General features: G+C 36.4%; 1 protein-coding gene across 2 annotated transcripts in view; it reads right to left on the bottom strand.

Moving 5' to 3' along the window:
* The window catches only part of DNAJC1 (DnaJ heat shock protein family (Hsp40) member C1), a 203,092-nt gene that overhangs the window by 122,533 nt on the left and 55,353 nt on the right, over positions 1-25,206 (bottom strand). For both annotated transcript variants that reach the window (XM_029237487.1, XM_029237488.1), the window contains exons 2-3: positions 4,933-5,034; positions 4,390-4,436 (exon numbers count right to left, since the gene is read on the bottom strand). In XM_029237487.1, the coding sequence (XP_029093320.1) occupies positions 4,390-4,436; positions 4,933-5,034 (149 nt within the window). The remainder of the gene's footprint in view (positions 1-4,389; positions 4,437-4,932; positions 5,035-25,206) is intronic.

Here is a 25,206-nt window from a genome sequence, read left to right as displayed (position 1 = left end):
ACGTCTGCCACTCTAAACAACAGTCTCCAAGGATTAAGCTTAGAATCAATGCTCTATTGATTTTACTATCAATGAACATTATGGCTCACACGACTGGCCATTTTAAGGGAAGATAGCTTCTATTATAGTTCACTTTTTAGAATATATGCTGTTGAAAGATAAATCACTGCTTTCCTGAAACACTGAAAAAATATATTTCTTAAAATATACACAGACATTATATTCATAAGTTATTTAAGAAAAAAATGTTGTGTTGACAACATATAAAATTTAAAACATCACTGTTATGCCTTTTCTATATTTAACACATAACACTGTTAAAATAATTAAGCTCATACAAACTGCTCTTAACAATTTGTTAAAATCAGATTAAGAATGTACACATGTATGAATATTACAAGAAAATACAAAAGTAAATTTCTATGATAAAAATATCACTAATGTAAAAAATCATATGGAGCTATTAATTAGAAATTAAAACATTCATCAATTCTACATATGGCCTAATACATGTTTACATCATTTGATTTTCTTAAAATGCCCATGATGAACATAATAATGGTTACATAATTATGTGAGCTCCATTCTATAGTCTGCAATTCATCAAATATATTTAGCTTAATACAAACATTGGAAAGTAAATCTAAAAATGTTTAAATTACCAGAAGAAAAAAAGTATGTAAATTAAAAATATTATTAGCATGCTTTGAAGAATAAAATAGTAACTATGAAATTAAAATAGAAAACATGTATATTATGAAAATGAATATTGAAATAATTCTAGCATTTGCCTAAATTGTGAATCTCCCATTGTAAAAAGTTAGAATTTTTAGCTTAAAAGAGTAACAACATCTACTTAGGTCACATACTGAAACTTAAGAATAAAAATTAATTGTACAAAGATCATAAACAGGAAGCAAGCTTAAATTAATTGATCTTACTCTCCTTTATAAAATGTACATATGTGCCAAAAACTGTGGTACACAGCACTTTATATATTGTATATAATATGTGTCTTATAATATCTCCTAATTAGGGAAGGTACTAAGATAGATTTCTTATTCTCAGGTTAATGTTTATTTTTATTCAAACACACCTGTAATCAAATTTACAATAAGGAGGTAATGGATTTGTAAAAGTTTCACAGATTAAAGCTGAGGAAACTATACTTTCTGTTGGATTTGTATATAAAATGTGACTTTACTTAGTAAACTAAAAAAATACACTGAACTTTTACAAATATAGTACCATAAAATAGACACAAAAATTTTAAGTTGCACAAGAGGGTTAGCAAAAGAATACTGGTAAAATTTTAAAATAGATTTCAAACAAAAGTAAATATACTAATATTACTAAAGCACAATCTAGTGTATATATGTAGTGATTAGGATCTACTCAGTACTTTATTCCAGCTAACACTCAGGGCACTTGGACAGAAATTTATGTCAGAACAGAGCTGAGCTGCTATTTCCTAAAATAAGCAAGTTACCTAAGGAGTTCAGAAGACTTCTATATTAATCTCCCTTACAAGAACCAGGAAAACTTTTTTCATGCTATAGTCTATGCCTTTGGGAGGAAAAAAAAGCTTAAAAGTTTATTCACAATTATACTTCTAGGAATCTACCCAAGAGAAATGAAAAATATCCATTCACACAGACTTGTGTGTGATAATTCACAGCAGCGTTGTTCATCATAGCCAACAAGTGGAGACGACCTCAATGTCTATCAGTTGGTGAATGGATAAACAAAAGTGGAATGTGGAATACTATTCAGCAATAAAAAAGAATGAACTACTGGTATATGCTACAATATGGATGTACCTCAAAAAACGTTTTGATAATAGAAAGAAGTCAGATGCAAAAGACTACATATTAGATGATTTCATTAATATGAAGTGTCCAGAAAAAACCACATTTATAGACACATAAAGGAGGTCAGTGATTGCCTGGGGCTGGGATCAGAATGGGAAATGCCTGCAAATGGACTTGAGGGAATGTTCTGAGGTGACAGAAATGGTCTAACACTGGTTGTGGACTGCATGACTCTGTAACTTTACTAAAAATCATGGAATTGTACACTTAAAATAGGTAACTTTTATGGTATGCAAATTATACCTAAATAAGGCTGTTAAAAAAATAAAATTTGCCTATTCCTTAAAAAAAAAAAAAGGTTACCCAGTTTGTTATTTTATCTATTTCAATGCTATTCTCTTTTCTACCAAAATTTTAAAAATGCACCTGATTTCAGTGAAAATACAATTATTTGTAAGGAAAATAAATAGATAAAAATGTCTATGACAATTTTCCAAATTACAAATTCCTGGAAGGTTACACATTACTTATTTAATGAATATTTATAATAAATAATTGTGATACCAAAGAGCATTTTTAAATATCAGTATAAGACAATCTTCTTTCAGAAGATAAAACTATGGCTTTTTTTTTCCTAAAGGAATTATAAACATTAGATAATTGTCTGTAGAGGTGCATTTCTCCTATATGTTTAAATACTCATAGGTCACCCGGCCTCAGGCGCAAGCTTTAGAGGAATGATTCTCAGCTTGATTAGCTAAGACTTTTGCCTCAAGGAAAACCAGTTACTAAAGAGTTACTTGTGCCTCAAGGGGTATAAATACTACAGCTGTTTGTGTAACTGTCAGATCCATTTTTTTCTACTAACACTCTACAATAAATGCAAAGGAAACTAATCCTAAAAAGAAAATGTTAGGTGAGTCTATGTTGATGAAGAAACAATTTTTACATGAGAAGTGATTTGTTCTGAAAAGATATAAATAATTTCGGTAATTGGAAGAAATTGTTACAAAGTTTACTGACTTTTAAAATAACAACAAACAAAAAGGCAAAATCTGATGCCAAATATGTAGAGAGACTAAATAAAGCTATCTTTACAGACACGTTCTTGATGTGTGAAACAAAACTAGGGGCTCAGTGAGAGAAACCAACTAGAAAATATGCACAGAATGACCAACACTTCTTTCAACACACTCGTAGGACTCTTTCAACACTATGGATTATCTCAAACCAGAGGAATGTCTGCTATGGTATCTGGACCAATGCCAGCCCCTTATTATAAAGCAAAGAACTCTTCAAGAGAATATACTGAGTCCTTGCTTTGCAATCTGACAAACTGAGGTATTCAAATTAAAGAGTTAAGATGAGAACCAAGAGTGGCAGCTGACATTGTAGGATACAGAATAATTCCAGGTAATACATTTGAAGAAAGATTCAGAAGGTCACATTGCATACTTTTTGGGATTGTCTTTAAGATATATTAGCCTCCATAGAGAGATACAGATATTTAGGCTGGCGTTAGCCTAAAGTGTCAAATACCTACTTTTTTCTTTAAAGGTACTCCTACTGTAAAGCACTGTTTTCAAACTACAGATTGTAGCTCACTAATATCTCCTGAAACCAACTTAGTGGACCACAATCAGCATTGTTTTTAAAAAGAAAGAAGACTCGTCTAGACTAGCCTAGAATAGAAAACATCAGTCTGTTTCACACACAATAAGTGTTTTGTCAAATTTTTGTTTCAGTTGTGTGTGTGTGTGTCCTGAGGCATGATGTAAAATGTATTTCTTACCGTGGGTCTGACTTAAAAAAACTCTGAAACTGGTCACAGTAGTGTCTACCTTCCACACGTTCGGAAGAGCAGAGGAAGGGGGTCTCTCTGCAATTTCCTCTTAAGTCACTAGCATATAAACCACTGTATAACTACATTACTACTCTGCTGAAAGAGGCCCAGAGAAGTCTCAAAGTGAGGTGGCTGCCTCTTCTCTGACGTTCGACCCTAAACACAAAATCACTGGAGCAGAGGAAGGGAAGGGGATGGAGGCAAAAGAAATAGGAGAAAGAAGCAAATATTTTCCTTCTACTCCTATCTTCTACAGATTTACACAAGTCTGTTCTCTCACTCACAAATTGGGTTTATTATTTTGAGGATGAGGAAACACCAAGAAATGGTAATAACTTGAATACCACTAATCGCCTAATTGCAAAACATTTAAGAAATAGAGGGGGGAAAAAAGCCCCCCAAGCGCAGATAGGAGCAATTACTGATATATCAAAAATGAATAGGCATTTGTTTGAAGTCAAGTAGAATTTTATTTCCCAGAGCATAGATACTCACATTAAAAATATTAGCTAATGAAGCCATGATCCTGAAGTCTATAAGTACTGAATTAACCTAGTGAATATTTTCAATAGAAATTAACTCTCCTATAAACATACATTTTAAAAACAATGCACATCTTGAAAGGAACGAAAATAAAATACTAACATGATAAAATGTTTAACGAGACAATTCTCTCCTTTATAAACTGAGACATCAAAGTATAACATCTTAATTCAAAAGCAGATGAACACTCACCTCTGCCTTCGTTCATCATCCTTTAAAACTTCATAAATGGCCACCAACTAAAACAAAAGCATTACTTTAAAAATAATCTCAACTATAGGAAATCACTTAGGGAGACGAACACACTATAATTCACATGCAAAAACCCCATGCACTCATATATACAATGAACAGATAAAATCTTAATTATAAGTAACATTTTACGGTTTTGGTAGCACCTTAAGAGGTTAAAAAAGGCTTGATACCAAAATCTTTTTGAAAGACGCAAAACTAATAATTATCTTAACATGTGATTTTTAAAAGCAAAAACTGTAATTTAGACAAGAAAATTATGACAATTATGACCCCCCCCAAAATTTAGTGATTCTAATATAAAAAAATGTTGGTAAAAGCATATTTTGTAAAAAACTGAATAAATACATATACATTATATTTCTAAACTACAATCTCATTTTAAATGGAAATATTCTACGTGTCGGTTACTGTTTCTACCATAAACATTTATTTATAAATTATCACAAAAATACATATACAATAACAGCATATTTCACTTACTTGTCTAAACTGAGTTTCTGCATTTTCATCTTTATTCTTGTCTGGATGCAAAGTTAGTGAAAGCTTACGATATGCTTTTCTAATGTCTGCAGATGAAGCATCCTGGGGGGGGGGGGGAGGGGAAAAACACAAAGCAAACTTTGTCAGTAAAAGAAATTCCCAGAACCTTGTTAAGATCTGAGAAGACAGCCAACCAAGTGCAGGACCCCAGGCAATGTAATTTGAGCAATCAGTCTAACAACCAGGCTATGCAACTAGCCTGACCCACATGACTGAACAATTATTCAATCTAATTTGGCTCTCCTCTTAACTTTTCATTACCATACATTCATTTAAAGAAGACAGTATTTGGCAAAACTTTTCAAACACTTGCCTTCCTAAAATTAACCAATAAATCTTTTTCAGTAATTAAGAGATCAAAAAGAAACAAATTAAAAATTAATACATCCGTGTGCCTTCAAGGAAGGTCTTTATTTATCTGAGAATCCTAAAGCCAATGTCTGAAGCCCAGGCTTACCATATGTGGTTGCTTCATTGCTATTTATATTGAATTTACCATGAAGCAACAACCTATGGAATCTCAATTTCACATGTCAAAAAGTATGCCTAATTGAAGGCAGTTAACTTTGCATTTACCCAAAATAATTATAATTAGAAGTAGTTATGTATATTGTCCTTAACTTTTTTTGTTAGTACTTTATAGGTTATTTTCAATGCTGTCCAGTTTCCATAGTCTGATTTGCAGAAATAAATTTGCCCACTATTTATGTATTACTAACATAGTTTAAATATATTTTAAAAGGTCACAATAGTTGAGGAAAAGTACTTTGGATTAAGTGGATATTAAAGTTGAATTTTATGTAATCTCGTGTGTACGTGTAAACTCAGAGAACATCATTTTACATGGCCAGTAAAAAATATATGACAATAACAAAGAACACACTGTTAAGTTGGGTATAAAACTTGATCTCCACTAAATTTAAAAGTTATTGCAAAAACTAACATTCATAGTGGGGCAAAATGAGGATAAAGTTGCTTATTAAATTTTATCTTGTTTTTTAGCTGAGTATTTGTTCAATTAATTCCTAAAACTGATGTACTAAAAAGTTCAAATGACTAAAAAAACAAAACATAACAAAAGTCTGTGTACCTGGGACTAAATAGCTGTTAAAGAAACAGAGGTGGAAAGAGGCAAAGTGAGACTACAATTAGTCTGTCAAGCTCTCTTTTATAAACCAATACTTTCATTACCAATTTTCTGGGGCTTATTGCTCCAGGCAATCACTCTACTTTAAAGTTTCAACTTAGGTGTGAATATTTTTCTGACTTGTGGAGGGCTGAGGAGCTATAAAATTAGTAGAGTAAGTTTCGCAGGTAATATGGTTATAATTTCCATTCTCATTTGCTCAATGGAATTGATGTGTTCCTTATACTTAAATGATAGGTAGCATGTAGCAGAAAAGGATGATTATTTACTGAAACTCTGTGATGGAGATTTTGTTGAGCAAAGAGGTCAAGTGTCAAATGAATTCTCATTCCCTAATTGGGACTTTAATTTTAGATTTTTTAAAATTGGGACTATATCACAGAGAAATACCAAAAGTAGATTTCTTACAAAATATGAGTGTATGTATTTGCTTATGTTACAAAATTAATACATGCTCATTATGGAACATCTATGACTTACATAACAGTCACCTAAGACATTTCCCTCCTTCCAGTCTTGGCAAGCTGACCCCAATCCTCCATTCTTCTGCCGCAGTACATACCGTAAGGGTGAATGTGGCCAGATGGCTCTCCTATTTCAAACCCTTCAGTAATGCCCAAGAACCTTCATCATCTGTCTTTTCCAGTCTTTTTAGCTTTATATCCCACTATCTTGGTCCATCCTCCTTGTCCCCCAAACCATCACACGATACAATGCTGTTCTCCAACTTGATGTTTTTGTTTTGCATCCAGCTGTAGATACAGACAGTTCTCTCCTGACTTAGAAATGGGCCTCTCAGGCTACACAGAAATACTGCCTATTTTCCTCTTGAGAATCTGCCCAGTAGGTTTATTTTACTAATAAGTGGAAAGAACTTATTAGTTTCATGCTAAGTGGACAGAACTGAAAAACTCAGAGGTCTTCCTATCTAAAAGACATGCTCTAGACAAGTTGCACCTCAAACTAGCTTATGTATGTATTAAATTTTAGTTAATTACTTAATGAATCTTAACTTATTTTATCCTCATAACAAAGCTGTAAGATAAGTATAGTTGTTAGCAGGCCCATTTTACTGATGAGGTAAGTGAGGCAAAAAGAAGTAATTTGCTCAAGTTCATACTACTGGCAAATAGAGGAAAACAGAATTCAAACCCAGAAAATATTGCATCAGAATCATAGCTCTCTATGTTGATTCTTTAGATTCAGTTAGTAGATTTCATCTGAGCCACTTCACAAGGGCTAAAGCTTTTGGGAAGGCAGTGAGAACAACTGCTACAATCCTACTGAGCTGATAAACTATGTGGAAACCATCCCCATAACTACAATGGAATATGGTCAACTGCAGTTTTAATGGTAAAGATCCTGATATATGTTGGCTTTTACAGCACATTTTACGTCGTATTTCCACTAGAGACCTGACTGTTAGAACATTCATCTCACATACACAGTAAATTAGACGTTTTATCTCTCTGGCTTTCAGAGAAAAATTTTTGATAGGACTATGGGTGAACTGGCCATCTTTAACACTGTTGACATCAGGAGATCTACAGGGTTCAACTGCCAGAATTCTTTTCCTTCTAAATGTGATATGGTTTTTTGGCAAGCTGGACATGAATTATCATAATACTTGGATGACCTCTGTAAAGAAGAGATATATGGTCATTCTTTTTGGTTTTTTTTTTTTTTTTTTGGTGGGGGGCTGTGCCACACAGCATGTGGGATCTTAGTTCCCTGACCAGGGATCAAACCCGTGCCCCCTGCATTGGAAGTGCAGAGTCTTAACCACTGGACCACCAGGGAAGTCCCTGGTCATTCTTTATTAAAAAAAAAAACTCAAAAAACCACAACAACAACCTATGAAAATAATATGTTTGTCAAAATTGAAAAAAATGTGATGAGACATCAATGAAAGTGGCAGAGTAGGGAACTCCAAGGGCCTGTCCCTGAAGAGAAACAGCAAATAACCTGGCAAAACCTGTCAGAATCAACTTAATCTGAACTCTTCAAACTAGTCAAAGGATTCCAGCAATCAGTCAAACACTTAGTCAAGCAAAAGGTAGCTAATTTGCAGTAAGGGTCCTGAAGATGCCAATCTGAGTTACTGGTGTGGGTTCCTAGTGTTAGAGTAAGCAAAGTGGGCTTTTCTGTCCTCCAAGAACTGTGGCTGCTTGTTCTGGCCTGTCTTTTGGTTCCCTGACAGACTGTGTAAAGGGCTTACCTTTATTTTACTAAGCTCAGATCTCTCCCAGTGCAGAGCGGCAACTGTTCAGGACATTTGTCAAAAACATTTAATGGCAAATTTATCAGCACGTGCCAAATGAGGCAAGGGATGGCAGCTGGGGTAAACAATAGACACAACAAAAAGCTTAGGAGGAAAAACTGGGAAGTGAGATGCTTTGGGGAATATGGGATTTGAAATGCTTCCACCAGAAGACCCACACGTGTGTGCCCAAGGCAGAGTAGCTGCTCAAAAACACCTGAGACGGCCCTAAATTCGCATTTCTGGCTGAGCTTTAGGCTGTATACAAGCAGCAGGTGAACTCTAAGGGTGAGTTGTAAACTGCCTAGCTGAGTGTTGAAGGCATGCCCCAACATATACACAGGACCCACTGCCAAAGATTTTGAGGTTTTTTTGTTTGTTTGTTTCTGGTCCCAAACCTTTAAGGAAATCTCTGCTGAATCATTAGCTGACCCCTAAGCTAATCAAACAGATGTCAGTGGCCACACATGGCAAAGAATATACACTTTACAAAATTAGTTCAGAAAAATCACTAGACAAACAAACAACACCAACCACAGGCAGCAAAAAACAAACAAACAAAAAAACCCCTGATGAGGTAAAATAACCTAATTACCACATTATATATTCAAAATGTCCAGTACTCATTAAAAATTATGAAGTATGCAAAGAAACAAGGAAGTATGGCCCACACACACAGAAAAAAGGAATTAACAGAAATTGTCCCTGATGAAGACCAGACACTGGATTTACTGGAGAAAGCCTTTAGATCAACTGTTTTAAATATGCTCAAGAGCATGTACAAAGAACTAATAGAAAGAAGAATGATGTCTCACCAATTTGAGAATATCAACAGAGACATAAAATTTTTAAAGGAACTAAAGAAAAATTCTGGACTTGAAAAATACAATAACTGAAATTTAAAAAATCACTAGAGGGGCTCAAAAGCAGATTTGAGCAGGTAGAAGAAAAAAATCTATGAACTTGAAGATAGGTCAATTGAGATTTTCCAATAATAGGAGCAAAAAGAAGAAAAAAAATGAAGAAAAATGAACAGAGCCTAAGAGATCTGTGGGACACCACCAAGTACATACCAACATACATTTAATAAGAGTCCAAGAAGGAGAATAGAGAAAAGGGCAAAGAAAAGAAAAGACTGAAAACTTCTAAAATTTGATAAAAGACATGAATATACACATCCAAGAAATCTCAACAAATCCTAAGTAGGGTAAACACAAAGAAATCCACACCTAGAAACATTCCACTCAAACTGTTCAAAGACACAGAGAATCCTGAGAACAGCAGAGTGATTCATTATGTACAAGGAATTCTCAAAAACATTAACAGCTAATTTCTCATCAGAAGCCATGGTGGCCAGAAGTTAATGCAATGACACATTCAAAGTGCTTTAAAAAATCTGTTAAGCAAGAATTCTATATCCAGCAAAGCTATTCCTCAAAAAAGAAAGAGAAATTAAGATATTCCAATTAAACAAAAGATAAGAATTCATTTCTAGTAGACTTGCTCTACAAAAAGTGCTGCAGAGAGTCCTTCAGGCTGAAAGAAAAAAAATAACAGGGAGTAACTCAATTCATACAAAGAAATAAAGAACACTGATAAAGATAACTATACAGATAAATATAAAAGTCAATATTCATGTATTTCTAGTTAGTAACTCCAATTTTTTTATATGATTTAAAAGACAACTATTAAAACAATAATAATAAATGTCTTAAATGTCTTAAATAATAAATGTCTATGTCTCAAATAAAATGATAATATAGATCTATGTCTATGGGCATACATGTATAAAGATGTAATCTGTGACAATAACTATATAAGGAAGGGGAACACAGCTATACAGGAGCCAAATTTTTTATACGATTGAAACTAACTTGCTATTAATTCAAACTAGATTACTATAAATTAACATTAGTTGTAATCTCCATGGCAAACACTAAGAAAATAAAGATCTACTGTAAAAGAAACAAAAATCAAATAGTACACTAAGAATACTATGAACAACTGTATGCCAATTAGGAAACCCAGATGAAATAGACAAATTTCTAGAAACACACAAACTGACTCATGAAGAAACAGAAAAAATGAATAGACCTATAACAAGTAAAGAGATTGATCAGTTAATAAAAACAAAAAAAATCCAATGTCCTACACAGAAAAGCCCGAAACCTCAAAACTGGATGACTTTCACTACTGAATTCTGTCAAACATTTGAAGAAATCACAGTCCTCTTTAAACTCTTCCAAAACATATAGGAGGAAGGATACCAAAACCAGAAAAACTCCTCAAGAAAGAAAACTATAGATCAATATTCCTTATGAATACAGGTGCAAAAACTCCTCAGCAAACTAGTAAACTGCATCCAGCTGCATATAACAATACATACCATGACCAAGTGAGATTTATCCCATGAATGCAAGGGTGTTTCAGTGCATGAAAACCAATCAATATATCATATTAATTAAATGAAGAACAAAAAACCACAGTCATCTATCTCAATTGATGCAGAAAAAGCATATCCAACACCATTTAATAACAAAACACTCAACTAGGACTAGAAAGAAACTTTCTCAAGTTGATAAAGGGCATCTAAGAAAAACCCACAGGTAACTTCCTACCTGAATGGTGAAGTCTGAAACCTTTTACCCAAGATCAGTAGTAAGAGGGATATCTGTTCTGGCCTGAGCAATTAGTCAAGAAAAAGAAATAAAAGGCATCCAAATTAGAATGGAAGAATTAATACTCTCTGTATTCACAGATGACATGATCCTATACGTGGTAAATCCTAAAGCATCACAGAACTAGTATTAGAGCTAAGAAGTAAATGTATTAAGTTGTAGGATACAAGATCAATATATAAAGATCAGCTGTATTTCTACATACTAGCAATTAAAAATCCAAAAATGAAACTAAGAAAACAAATCCTTGACAATAGCATCAAAATGAATAAAATACTTCGGAATAAGTTTAACAAAAGAAGTGTAACATTTGTACACTATGAACTATAAAACACTGCTGAAAGAAATGAAAGAAGGTCTTAATAAATGGAGAGGCATCTATGTTCATGGACTGGAAGACAATATTAAAATGGCAATAATTTGCAAGTTGATCCACAGAGTCAATGCAATCCCTATCAAAATCCCACCTGGCATTTTGCAGAAATTTACATGCTTATCCTAAAATTCATAGGGAAATGCCAGGGACCCAGAATAGCTACAATACCCTGAAAACAAAGTAGGAAGATTCATATGTCCTGATTTCAAAACTTACTGCAAAGCTATAGTCATCAAGACAGTGTGGTCATGACATATGGATAGACATACAGCTCAATATAAGGATTCAGAATCCAAAAATAAACCTATTCATCTATGGTCAAATTGATTTTCAACAAGGGTGCCAACATCATTCAATACAGAAAGAACAGTCTTTTCAACAAATGATGTTGAGATAACTGGATATCCATATGCAAAAAAAAAAAAAGAAAGAAGTTGGACCCTTTTCTCACATGATATAAAAAAACTAACTTGAAATAAATCAAAGTCCCAAAAATAAGAGCTAAAACTATAAGACTCTTAGAAGAAAACACAGAGGTAAATCTATACGACCTTGGATTTTTACAATGGATTCTTAGCTATGATATTAAAAGAACAGGCAACAAAAGAAAAAATATACAAATTGTACTTAATCAGAATTTAAAACTTTGCAGCCACTGTGCAAGTTTGGTGGTTCCTTAAAAAAATAAACATAGAGTTACCATATAACCTTTTAATTATATTCCTAGGTATTTACTGAAAAGAATGAAAACTGGTGTTCAAACAAAAGCTTGTAAGCAAATGTCCACAGCAATACTATTCACAATAGCCAAAAAGTAGAAACACCAACGTCCACTAACTGATGAATGGATAAACAAAATGTGGTATAGGTGTATCAATACAATGAATATTACTCAGACATAAAAGGAATGAAGTACTGATATATGCTACAACATGAATGAATCTTGAAAACCCGATGCTAAATGAGAAAAGCAGACACAGAAAGCCATGTATTTCATGATTCCACTTTAACTGTCCATTTGTCCTTTGTGGACAAATCTATTGATACTGAAAGCAAATCAGTAGTGCCCAGGGGCTAGGGAGAGAGGGGAATGAGGAGTGACTGCTTAATACACACAGAGCTTCTTTTCGGGGTGCGGAAAATGTCCTGGAATTAGATGATGGCTGAACAACACTGTGAATACACTAGAGATCATGGAATTGTACACTTAAAATGGTGAATTTTACGTTTCATGACTATCTCAATTTTTAAAAATTGAAACAATGCAGAATTATCTTTATTGCACGCTATGTGCTAGGCACCATTCTAGCCACAATATATGTTAATTCCCTTGATTTTTACAACCCTTGGTGATAGGTATAATTATTATCTTTATTTTAATGAGGAAACTGGGGCTTAAACTAAGGCTTAGTAATCTGCCAAAATGTTACATAGATACTACATAGCAGAAATTTCCTGACAGAAATTTAGTCTCACCTCCCATGCTACCTCTTCTAGAATTAACGACTATTTTCTGCATATCCTATGGCCACTCCTTGATTATCCTCTAATGTAAATTAAGCTATATACATCAAAATGGAGCCAGCTATCTCTGGGAGTCTGAAAAGCAGGATTAGTAGTAGCCTGATACAGCTCAACCCAGACATGTTTTAAATGTATGGATTGGGCTTCCCTGGTGGCACCGTGGTTGAGAGTCCGCCTGCCGATGCAGGGGACGTGGGTTCATGCCCGGGTCCGGGAAGATCCCACATGCCGCGGAGTGGCTGGACCCGTGAGCCATGGCCGCTGAGCCTGCGCGTCTCGAGCCTGTGCTCCGCAACGGGAGAAGCCACAACAGTGAGAGGCCCGCGTACCGCGAAAAAAAAAAAAAAAATGTGTGGATTGTTCCCAGTGAACACTCCTCTAGAGGTAGGTAAATTAATCTAAATGAACAAATTCTTATCTAATTTACTTTTGAACAGATCTGATAAGGATGCTAGATGTGGGACAAATCTCTGAGAAATTTTACTCGTATTCTAGATTATATTAGAGTTAGCCCCTTTCCACTTACTATGATGCTTAGGATGAAAATGGGCTTGAAAATAACTAAGCCACTTACCAGCTATGTGATTTTGGACGATTTACCTACTCTAAGTTTCAAGTTCTCATCTATAAAATGGAAATAATAATGTTACAACACCTAAATATATATACATGTATGTAAATATATATACACACATACATATATGTACATAATGTGCTTATTATAGCAACTGGCACATAGTAGTGCTGAGTAAATGAAAACTGTTATAATATGTAGGCTAGAAAGTCACTATTTCTCTTTCATTTTAACACTTACCAAACCTGACTTGCAGTTTATTTGGATTTGTGCTTCAGACTGTGAGTACTAAGGAATTGAGGAGTAAAATTAATTTGGATGGTTTTTATTTATTGATTTGACAATATTTATTGAGTACCTACTACGCACCACCATTGAGGACACAGTAGTGAACAAAATAAACCCAATCTATCCTCATAAAAGCTTTGCAAGGTAACAACAGTGAAAATTCTGTCTTAGGTGATCCAAGAGGGGTTTCTTATTTTACTTTATATCAGGGATTGGCAAACATTTTCTGTAAAGGGCCAGGTAGTAAATACTGGAGGCTTTGCAGGCAAAAAAGTCTCTGCTGCAATTATTCAGCTCGGCCATTGTAGTGAGAAAGCAGCCACAGACGACACATAAACAAATGGGTGTGGTGGTGATCCAGTGAAATTTTATTTTCAACAACAGTTAGTGCCTGGTTTTGGCCCATGGAGTGTAGTTTGTTGACCCCTGATTTATATCAGTGGATTACCAATAATCTTAAACTCATTCTATTTACAGTGTCTTTGCAAATTTGAGACCCACGTATCTTTAGGTCTGCCAGGAGGTTAACAAAACAAAAATGAGAAGACCTTATACAGAATCTGACAAAAGTAAACTGTTTTTTTTTTTTTGAATTTAATTTTATTTTTTTAAACAGCAGGTTCTTATTATTCACCCATTTTACACACATCAGTGTATACATGTCAATCCCAATCGCCCAGTTCAGCACACCACCACCCGCACCCCCCACTGCTTCCCCCCTTAGTGTCCATACATTTGTTCTCTACATCTGTGTCTCAATTTCTGCCCTGCAAACCGGTTCATCTGTACCATTTTTCTAGATTCCACATATATGCGTTAATATATGATATTTGTTTTTCTCTTTCTGACTTACTTCACTCTGTATGACAGTCTCTAGATCCATCCACGTCTCAACAAATGACCCAATTTCGTTCCTTTTTATGGCTGAGTAATATTCCACTGTATATATGTACCACAACTTCTTTATCCATTTGTCTGTCGATGGGCATTTAGGTTGCTTCCGTAACCTGGCTACTGTAAATAGTGCTGCAATGAACACTGGGGTGCATGTATCTTTTTGAATTATGGTATTCCCTGGGTATATTCCCAGTAGTGGGATTGCTGGGTCATATGGTAATTCTATTTTTAGTTTTTTTTTTTTTTTTTTTCGGTACGTGGGCCTCTCACTGTTGTGGCCTCTCCCGTTGTGGAGCACAGGCTCCGGACGCGCAGCCTCAGTGGCCATGGCTCACGGGCGCAGCCGCTCTGCAGCATGTGGGATCTTCCTGGACCGGGGCACGAACCCGTGTCCCCTGCATCGGCAGGCAGACTCTCAACCACTGCGCCACCAGGGAAGCCCTATTTTTAGTTTTTTAAGGAACCTCAATACTGTTCCCCACAGTGCCTGTATCAATTTACATTCCCACTAACGGTGCAAGAGGGTTCCCTTCTCTCCACACCCTCTCCAGCATTTGTTGCTTGTAGATTTTCTGATGATGCCCATTCTAACAGGTGTGAGGTGATACCTCATTGTAGTTTTGATTTGCATTTCTCTAATAATTAGTGATGTTGAGCATCTTTTCATGTCCTTCTTGGCCATCTGTAAGTCTTCTTTGGAGAAATGTCTGTTTAGGTCTTCTGCCCATTTTTGGATTGGGTTGTTTGTTTAATATTGAGCTGCATGAGCTGTTTATATATTTTGGAGATTACTCCTTTGTCCGTTGATTCGTTTGCAAATATTTTCTCCCATTCTGAGGGTTGTCATTTCGTCCTGTTTATGGTTTCCTTTGCTGTGCAAAAGCTTTTAAGTTTCATTAGGTCGCATTTGTTTATTTTTGTTTTGATTTCCATTACTGTAGGAGGTGGATCAAAAAACATCTTGCTGTGATTTATGTCATAGAGTGTTCTGCCTATGTTTTCCTGTAAGAGATTTATAGGGTTCGGTCTTACATTTAGGTCTCGAATCCATTTTGAGTTTATTTTTTGTATGGTGTTAAGGAGTGTTCTAATTTCATTCTTTAACATGTAAATGCCCAGTTTTCCCAGCACCACTTATTGAAGAGACTGTCATTTCTCCATTGTATATCCTTGCCTCCTTTGTCATAGATTAGTTGACCATATGTGCGTGGGTTTATCTCTGGGCTTTCTATCCTGTTCCATTGATCTACAGTTCTGTTTTTGTGCCAGTACCATACTGTCTTGATTACTGTAGCTTATAGTCTGGAGTCCAGGAGCCTGATTCCTCCAGCTTTGTTTTTCGTTCTCAAGATTGCTTTGGCTATTTGGGGTCTTTTGTGTTTCCATACAAATTGTGAAATTCTTTGCTCTAGTTATGTGAAAAATGTCAGTGGTAGTTTGATAGGGATTGCATTGAATCTGTAGATTGCTTTGGGTAGTAGAGTCATTTTCACAATGTTGACTCTTCCAATCCAAGAACATGGTACATCTCTCCACCTATTTGTATCATCTTTAATTTCTTTCATCAGTGTCTTATAGTTTTCTGCATACAGGTCTTTTGTCTCCCTAGGTAGGTTTATTCCTAGGTATTTTATTCTTTTTGTTGCAATTGTAAATGGGAGTGTTTTCTTAATTTCACTTTCAGATTTTTCATCATTAGTGTATAGGAACGCCACAGATTTCTGTGCATTAATTTTGTATCCTGCAACTTTACCAAATTCATTGATTAGCTCTAGTAGTTTTCTGGTGGCATCTTTCGGATCCTCTATGTATAGTATCATGTCATCTGCAAACAGTGACACTTTTACTTCTTCTTTTCCAATTTGTATTCCTTTTATTTCTTTTTCTTCTCTGATTGCCATGGCTAGGACTTCCAAAACTATGTTGAATAGTGGTGAGGGTGGACATCCTTGTCTTGTTCCTGATCTTAGAGGAAATGCTTTCAGTTTTTCACCATTGAGAATGATGTTTGCTGTGGGTTTGTCATATATGGCCTTTATTATGTTGAGATAGGTTCCCTCTGTGCCCACTTTCTGGAGAGTTTTTATCATAAATGGGTGTTGAATTTTGTCAAAGGCTTTTTCTGCATCTATTGAGATGATCATATGGTTTTTCTCCTTCAATTTGTTAATATGGTGTATCACATTGATTGATTTGCGTACACTGAAGAATCCTTGCATCCCTGGGACAAATCCCACTTGATCATGGTGTATGACCCTTTTAATGTGTTGTTGGATTCTGTTTGCTAGTATTTTGTTGAGGATTTTTGCATCTATATTCATCAGTGATACTGGTCTGTAATTTTCTTTTTTGTAGTATCTCTGTCTAGTTTTGGTATCAGGATGATGGTGGATTCATAGAATGAGTTTGGGAGTGTTCCTTCCTCTGCAACTTTTTGGAAGAGTTTGAGAAGGATGGGTGTTGGCCCTTCTCTGAATGTTTGACAGAATTCACTCATGAAGCCATCTGGTCCTGGACTTTTGTTTGTTGGAAGATTTGTAATCACAGTTTCAATTTCATTACTTGTGATTGGTCTGTTCATATTTTCTATTTCTTCCTGGTTCAGTCTTGGAAGGTTATACCTTTCTAAGAATTTGTCCATTTCTTCCAGGTTGTCCATTCTATTGGCATAGAGTTGCTTGTAGTAGTCTCTTAGGATGCTTTGTATTTCTGCGGTGTCTGTTGTAACTTCTCCTTTTTCATTTCTAATTTTATTGATTTGAGTCCTCTCCCTCTTTTTCTTGATGAGTCTGGCTAACGGTTTATGAATTTTGTTTATCTTCTCAAAGCACCAGCTTTTAGTTTTATTGATCTTTGCTACTGTTTTCTTTGTTTCTACCTCATTTATTTCTGCTCTGATCTGTAAGATTTCTTTCCTTCTGCGAACTTTGGGTTTTGTTTGTTCTTCTTTCTCTGGTTCCTTTAGGTGTAAGGTTAGATTGTTTATTTGAGATGTTTCTTGTTTCTTGAGGTAGGCTTGTATAGCTATAAACTTCCCTCTTAGAACTGCTTTTGGTGCATCCCATAGGTTTTGGATCGTCGTGTTTTCATTGTCATTTGTCTCTAGGTATTTTTTGATTTCCTCTTTGATTTCTTCTTTTTATTTTTTTTTACATCTTTATCCTCTTTGATTTCTTCAGTGATCGCTTGGTTATTTAGTAACGTATTGTTTAGCCTCCATGTGTTTGTGTATTTTATGTTTTTTTCCCTGTAATTCATTTCTAATCTCATAGTGTTGTGGTCAGAAAAGATGCTTGATATGATTTCACTTTTCTTAAATTTACTGAGGCTTGATATGTGACCCAAGATGTGATCTATCCTGGAGAATGTTCTGTGCACACTTGAGAAGAAAGTGTAATCTGCTGTTTTTGGACGGAATGTCCTATAAATATCAATTACATCTATCTGGTCTATTGTGTCATTTAAAGCTTCTGTTTCCTTATTAATTTTCTGCTTGGATGATCTGTCCACTGGTGTAACTGAGGTGTTAAAAGTCCTCCACCAGGGTTTCCCTGGTGGTGCAGTGGTTGAGAGTCCACCTGCCGATGCAGGGGACACAGGTTTGTGCCCCAGTTCAGGAAGATCCCACATGCAGCGGAGTGGCTGGGCCGGTGAGCCATGGCCGTTGAGCCTGCGCGTCTGGAGCCTGTGCTCCACAACGGGAGAGGCCACAACAGTGAGAGGCCCATGTACCGCAAAAAAAAAAAAAAAAAAAAAAAAGTCCCCCACTATTAGTGTGTCACTGTCGATTACCTCTTTTATAGCTGTTAGCAGTTGCCTTCTATACTGAGGTGCTCCTATGTTGGGTGCATATATATTTATAATCGTTATATCTTCTTCTTAGATTGATCCCTTGATCATTATGTAGTGTCCTTCCTTGTCTCTTGTAACATTCTTTATTTTAAAGTCTATTTTATCTGATATGAGTATTGCTACTCCAGCTTTCTTTTGATTACCATTTGAATGGAATACCTTTTTCCAACCCCTTACTTTCAGTCTGTATGTGTCCCTAGGTCTGAAATGGATGGCATATATATGGGTCTTGCTTTTGTATCCATTCAGCAAGCCTGTGTCTTTTGGTTGGAGCATTTAATCCATTCACATTTAAGGTAATTATCAATATGTATATTCCTATTACCCTTTTCTTAATCATTTTGGGTTTGTTTTTGTAGGTCCTTTTCTTCTCTTGTGTTTCCCACTTAGAAAAGTTCCTTTAGCATTTGTTGTAGAGCTGTTTTGGTGGTGCTGAATTCTCTTAGCTCTTGCTTGTCTGTAAAGCTTATGATTTCTCCATTGAATCTGAATGAGATCCTTGCTGGGTAGAGTAATCTTGGTTGTAGGTTTTTCCCTTTCATCACTTTAAGTATATCATGCCACTCCCTTCTGGCTTGTAGAGTTTCTGCTGAGAAATCAGCTGTTAACCTCATGGGAGTTCCCTTGTACATTATTGGTCGTTTTTCCCTTGCTTTCAAGAATTTTTCTTTGTCTTTAATTTTTGCCAATTTGATTACTATGTGTCTCGGCGTGTTTCTCCTTGGGTTTATCCTGCCTGGGACTCTCTGCATTTCCTGGACTTGGGTGGCTATTTCCTTTCCCATGTTAGGGAAGTTTTCGACTATAATCTCTTCAAATATTTTCTCAGGTCCTTTCTCTCTCTCTTCTCCTTCTGGGACCCCTATAATGCGTATGTTGCTGCGTTTAATGTTGTCCCAGAGGTCTCTTAGGCGTCTTCATTTCTTTTCATTCCTTTTTCTTTATTCTCTCCACAGCAGTGAATTCCACCATTCTGTCTTCCAGGTCACTTATCCATTCTTCTGCCTCAGTTTTTCTGCTATTGATTCCTTCTAGTGTATTTTTCAGTTCAATTATTGTATTGTTCATCTCTGTTTGTTTGTTCTTTAATTCTTCTAGGTCTTTGTTAAACATTTCCTGCATCTTCTCGATCTTTGCCTCCATTCTTTTTCAGAGGTCCTGGATCATCTTCAGTATCATTATTCTCAATTCTTTTTCTGGAAGGTGGCCTATCTCCACTTCACTTAGTTGTTTTTCTGGGGTTTTATATTGTTCCTTCATCTGGTACATAGCGCTCTGCCTTTTCATCTTGTCTATCTTTCTATGAATGTGGTTTTTGTTCCACAGGCTGCAGGATTGTAGTTCTTCTTGCTTCTGCTGTCTGCCCTCTGGTGGGTGAGGCTATTTAAGAGGCTTGTGCAAGTTTCCTGACGGGAGGGACTGATGGTGGGTAGAGCTGGCTGTTGCTCTGGTGGGCAGAGCTCAGTAAAACTTTAATCCACTTGCCTGCTAATGGGTGGGGCTGTGTCCCACCTCTGTTGGTTGTTTGGCCTGAGGCGACCCAACACTGGAGCCTACCTGGGCTCTTTGGTGGGGCTAATGGCGGACTCTGGGAGGGCTCACGCCAAGGAGTACTTCCCAGAACTTCTGCTGCCAGTGTCCTTGTCCTCACGGTGAGACACAGCCACCCCTGCCTCTGCAGGAGACCCCCCAACACTACCAGGTAGGTCTGGTTCAGTCTCTATGGGGTCACTGCTCCTTCCCCTGGGTCCCCATGCACACACTACTTTGTGTGTGCCCTCCAAGAGTGGAGTCTCTGTTTCCCCCAGTCCTGTCGAAGTCCTGCAATCAAGTCCCACTAGCCTTCAAAGTCTTATTCTCTAGGAATTCCTCCTCCCGTTGCCGGACCCACAGGTTCTGAAGCCTGATGTGGGGCTCAGAACCTTCACTCCAGTGGGTGGACTTCTGTGCTTTAAGTGTTCTCCAGTTTGTGGGTCACCCACCCAGCAGTTATGGGATTTGATTTTATTGTTATTGCGCCCCTCCTACCATCTCACTGTGGCTTCTCCTTTGTCTTTGGACGTGGAGTATCTTTCTTGGTGAGTTCCAGTGTCTTCCTCTCAATGACTGTTCAGCAGTTAGTTGTGATTCCAGTGTTCTCGCAAGAGGGAATGAGAGCACGTCCTTCTACTCCATCATCTTGAACCAATCTTCAGTAAACTGTTCTTAATAAAACTTACTATTGCCTTGAAAAAACTCAAGAATATTAAATCCAAGAGAAGAACATATATCAGATTCAGTAAAAAGGGAAGACTGTAGTTATCCAAACTATATATTTAGGCACATAGTTGAAGAACTTCAAACTCTGGTTGACATCTGGGTATCTTAATTTCTGCAATGTTATTACCCAAGGTCAACTGCCTCAAACTTAGTAATTCCATGCAATCTTTCTAAGTCCTTGGGTCATTTTCTCATCTGATATTACTGAGTAAAAAGCTCAAGCTGAACTCTTGATAATGACATCATCCTCTTTACTCGGGTCTTTGCACTTAAATTTATAGTCCACTCCCACCCTCCACCCCCCAAAAAAGCCAACAACAACAAAAAATAAACAAAAAACTATGTGCCTGGATACAAGTGCATTTACCACTAGAAGAACTAAATAATAGAGGCATTTAAGGAGGCATTTAAGGACCAGGAGGATAAGAGAGGAAACTTGTGCTCACCATAACTTCAGGACTATGGGATTTTACCCAGGTTCACAGAAAATTCAAAATAAATTGGAAAAAAAATCAAAATAAACTGAAAAAGGAAAATGTTTTTCAAATGATTTTTCATGGCAATAATAAATAAATAATAAAGTCATTTACTTCATAATAAATTTTAAGTCTGGGCTTCTATGGTTGACCTGCTACAAAAGAAGCAGGGAGAAGCTTTGGGTTCTTCCACTGGAGATCACTGTTAAAAGTCAATTGCCTTTGGAGAAAACTACTAAAATTTATGTAAGATGACAGCTTTAGTTCACTTTTCTTAGCCTTAAACTATATATAGGAACCAATAAAGGGCTAGTTTATATCAAAATCCGGTTATTGATGCTCATATAGAACATACATCTTATTATTTTTTGAGAGTCAAGGTTGGTAAGAATAATTTGTTGACAAATCAGATAATTTCCAGTACAGTAAAAGAGGAATGCATTCTATCCTCTTATTTTTAACTTGCATCGAAATAAATTTGGATTAATAACATGTTTATTTAAGTTGAACACACCTCTGCCCTCCCCATAAGATTAAAAATGCAAGCCTTCTCCAAAATGTAGATAAACAAAATACTGCAGCCTCAAGAGACAGCTGCTTCTGATATCTAATTACTGGGGGACTGAGCTGCCAGGAACATCAAATCAACTATTCACAAAACAAAATCATCATTTCTGGTAACCAGATTAGTTATCTTAGACTATATTTTGTAACTAATTTATCTTGAAAGGGAAGTCAATGGCAGGGGCACAAAGCAGGATGGACAGTTCTATATTAAAGAGATTTGAGAGACAGAGCCAAATGTATATTTTTAAAAAAATTTAGCAAGGCAGAAATAAAAGTTGAAATTACATATTACCTAGAAATTAATGAAAAGGAAAATATTTGGTATCAAAACCTATGACAGCTGAAGCTCTACTGAGAGGATAATACTTGTAGCTTTAAATACTCTTTTAACAAGACAATCCAAAAATGAATGAAGTGCCCAGCCTAAGAAAGTAGAAAAAGAACAACAAAATACACAAAAGAAAATAGGAAGAACAAAAAAACATAAAAGGTGAAAGTAATGAAACCGAAAAGGAAAAAAAGCTGGTTCTTTGGGAAAGTGAATAAAACGTACCAGACACAGAGTGCCTTGATGGTCACTTAAAACCTCAGTTTCTGTATCTTGAATATTCTCACATATCAACTTTACTTGCCTTTCCGCTGACCCCGCCTCCTGTACTGTCCAATAGCAGAGCCAAACGATCTCATCTGAAAGCTCAGCCAAGACAAGTTCTAGATATGGTACTGGGAACTTTCAAAATCTGTCCTTCACCTAATCAGTTTTGCATTTACTCCCTTTCAGAGACAGATTTTTTTTTTTTTTTTTTTTTTTTTTTTTGCGGTACGCAGGCCTCTCACTGTTGTGGCCTCTCCCGTTGCGGAGCACAGGCTCCGGACGCGCAGGCTCAGCAGCCATGGCTCACGGGCCCAGCCGCTCCGCGGCATGTGGGATCTTCCCGGACCGGGGCACGAACCCGTGTACCCTGCATCGGCAGGCAGACTCCCAACCACTGCGCCACCAGGGAAGCCCGACAGATTGGTTGTTAAGAGCAGAGCACCAGTTCCCCTTACAGGGCTTTTTTCTGCTGTGTTTCTTGCAGACTATGTCTTGTCCCTGGTAGTCGTCTTCCCAATGACAGAAGCCCCAACTCCTGAATGTCAGCCCAGGGAATAGTCCCCAAGGCTCACAGCTGGACCTCTTAGAGAACAGTCAACTGACTGCTACTGCTAAATGGTTTGTCCATTTTCCCACTGGTATGCTTCCACTCTGACATGGTAAGTGAGAAGGTGGCTACAGTCAATGAAAGCGATTTCATGATTTCAAATCCATGCCACACCAAAGGAAAAACAGATAGGCACCCATGCCTACTAACAGAAATGTAAAAGCAGCAGAAGCACAGCCTCCATCTGATTTCCACCTTCCAAAATTTACCAAAGTATGTCTAATTGGTCAAAGCTATATTATATCCAGAACACTTAACTGCAAGTGAGTCTGAGAAACATAGTTACTCACTTTCCACACTTTGTGCAGTAAAGCACACCAGAAGGAAGGAATAAATGTTGAAACCAATCCACTGTATTTACTACATAGAAGGTTTGTTTTCTCATATCATCCTCTAATTTTAATATATAAATTCTTACAGCATTTAAGAAAGCTGATAAATTTGTAAAATAAATGTGCAAACCAGGAAATGCAATGGAATGATAATGAATGCTTTTCTTTGGATCTCTGAAATTAACTCACTTTTTTAGGGTGAAACCTTTATCTCCAAATAAAGACGTGTAACAGTCCACTACATTTTTCCTTTTCTTCAAGGACTGTCAGGGTAAATTTCTAAATTATTCATAGTATGGATTGTAAATCCCCGAAGACAGAGACCAGTTCTTTCAATTTATGTTTTTATAAGTTCCCACTAGAAAGCATAAATAATACAGTTCTCCCAATAATAATACAGTTCTTCCTCCTTTCCCAGTTTTTCCTTTTAGGTAAATGGCACCACTATCTACTCAGTAGCCACAGCCAAAAATCTAATGGTAAACCTCAATTATTTTCGTTCCTTCAGCTTCCTTATGTAATTTGTCAGGTGTACAAACACTCCCCTGATCCTAGTCCAAGCAACCTATTCTTGGCCCTTCTATGGGACTCTGTTCAAAGTATATGTTGCTTCAAATATCATGGCTCCTCTGGTATATAAAGTGGATATTCAGTTCACCTTCTTTCTAATCCAGCATTGTCTAAAAAGAATTTTGCACAATGATAGAAATGTTCCAGACCTGCACATGTAGCCACTGAGCACTTGAGATGTGCGAAGCATGACTAAAGAACTGAATTTAAATTTCATTTAATTTTAATTCAGTTAAATTTAAATAGCCACATGTGGTTAGCGGCTACTATGTTCAACAATGAATTTCTAGAGCATCTTCCCATACTAAAGAAGTTAGACGCACTCTGATCTAGTATGCAAAACTGAGGCAAAGACCACTTCTGCTGCCAAACAAGGTCATAGGTTTTTCTGTGATAGTATAAGAAGTCCTGTTGCAACCACTAGCTTCATGGCTGCCAGACACTCCTTTGGGTGGAACAGGTATAGTGCAGCAGTTGCAGTGGCTAACTGATCATGACAGTTCCCTGATCACGACAGCTTCCTAACTGTAGCAATCATAGCACAGTCCAATTAAGAGATATTGGAAAAGTCTAGGATAATCACAGGGGAGACAGAATTCAGTATTGTAGAAAAGTAGCAATGAGTTTATCTTAGGTAATCTTTGGGGAGAGAGAATTAAAAGTCTTTAAGAAATGTTATTAAGAGAACTTCTGTTGATAATTTAGATTGGGGGAGGGATGTAAATGACAGGTGACTTGTAGTGTCAGACTTGCACAAGTAAGGATACTGGTGCCATTGGTGGAGATAGGGAATACTGTAAGAGTAAGATTAGAAGGGCAGAGAAGATCATGAGTTTACCAAGCAGGAGATGCCTTTGAAGTAGTCAAGTGGAACTGTCGATTAAGCATCTGAATATACAGGTTTGAAGCTCAAAGAAGTAGTTTGTGCTAGACATATAGATTTAGGAGCTATTGGTACATGAAGAAAAATCGAACACAGGCACAAATAAGACTGCTTAAAGAAAAAAGTACGGAGTGGTAAGACATGAAGGCCTAAATGAGTCTGAAGAATCTAAATAAATAACAGAGAACCAAAGTTAGGTAGAAAATCAGAAGGGTTTTCTTTTATTCCAAGAATAAAAGAATGGTCAGCAGTATCAATATTGCTACTGTTAGGTAAAATAAGCACTGAAACATACTGACTGGATTTGCTATTTTGAAGATCACCAACGA

The sequence above is a fragment of the Monodon monoceros genome, unplaced genomic scaffold (assembly GCF_005190385.1).
Source record: "Monodon monoceros isolate NGI ecotype Baffin Bay Population unplaced genomic scaffold, NGI_Narwhal_1 Super_Scaffold_21, whole genome shotgun sequence".
NCBI lineage: Eukaryota > Metazoa > Chordata > Mammalia > Artiodactyla > Monodontidae > Monodon > Monodon monoceros.
This window is presented reverse-complemented; position numbering and strand designations above follow the sequence as displayed.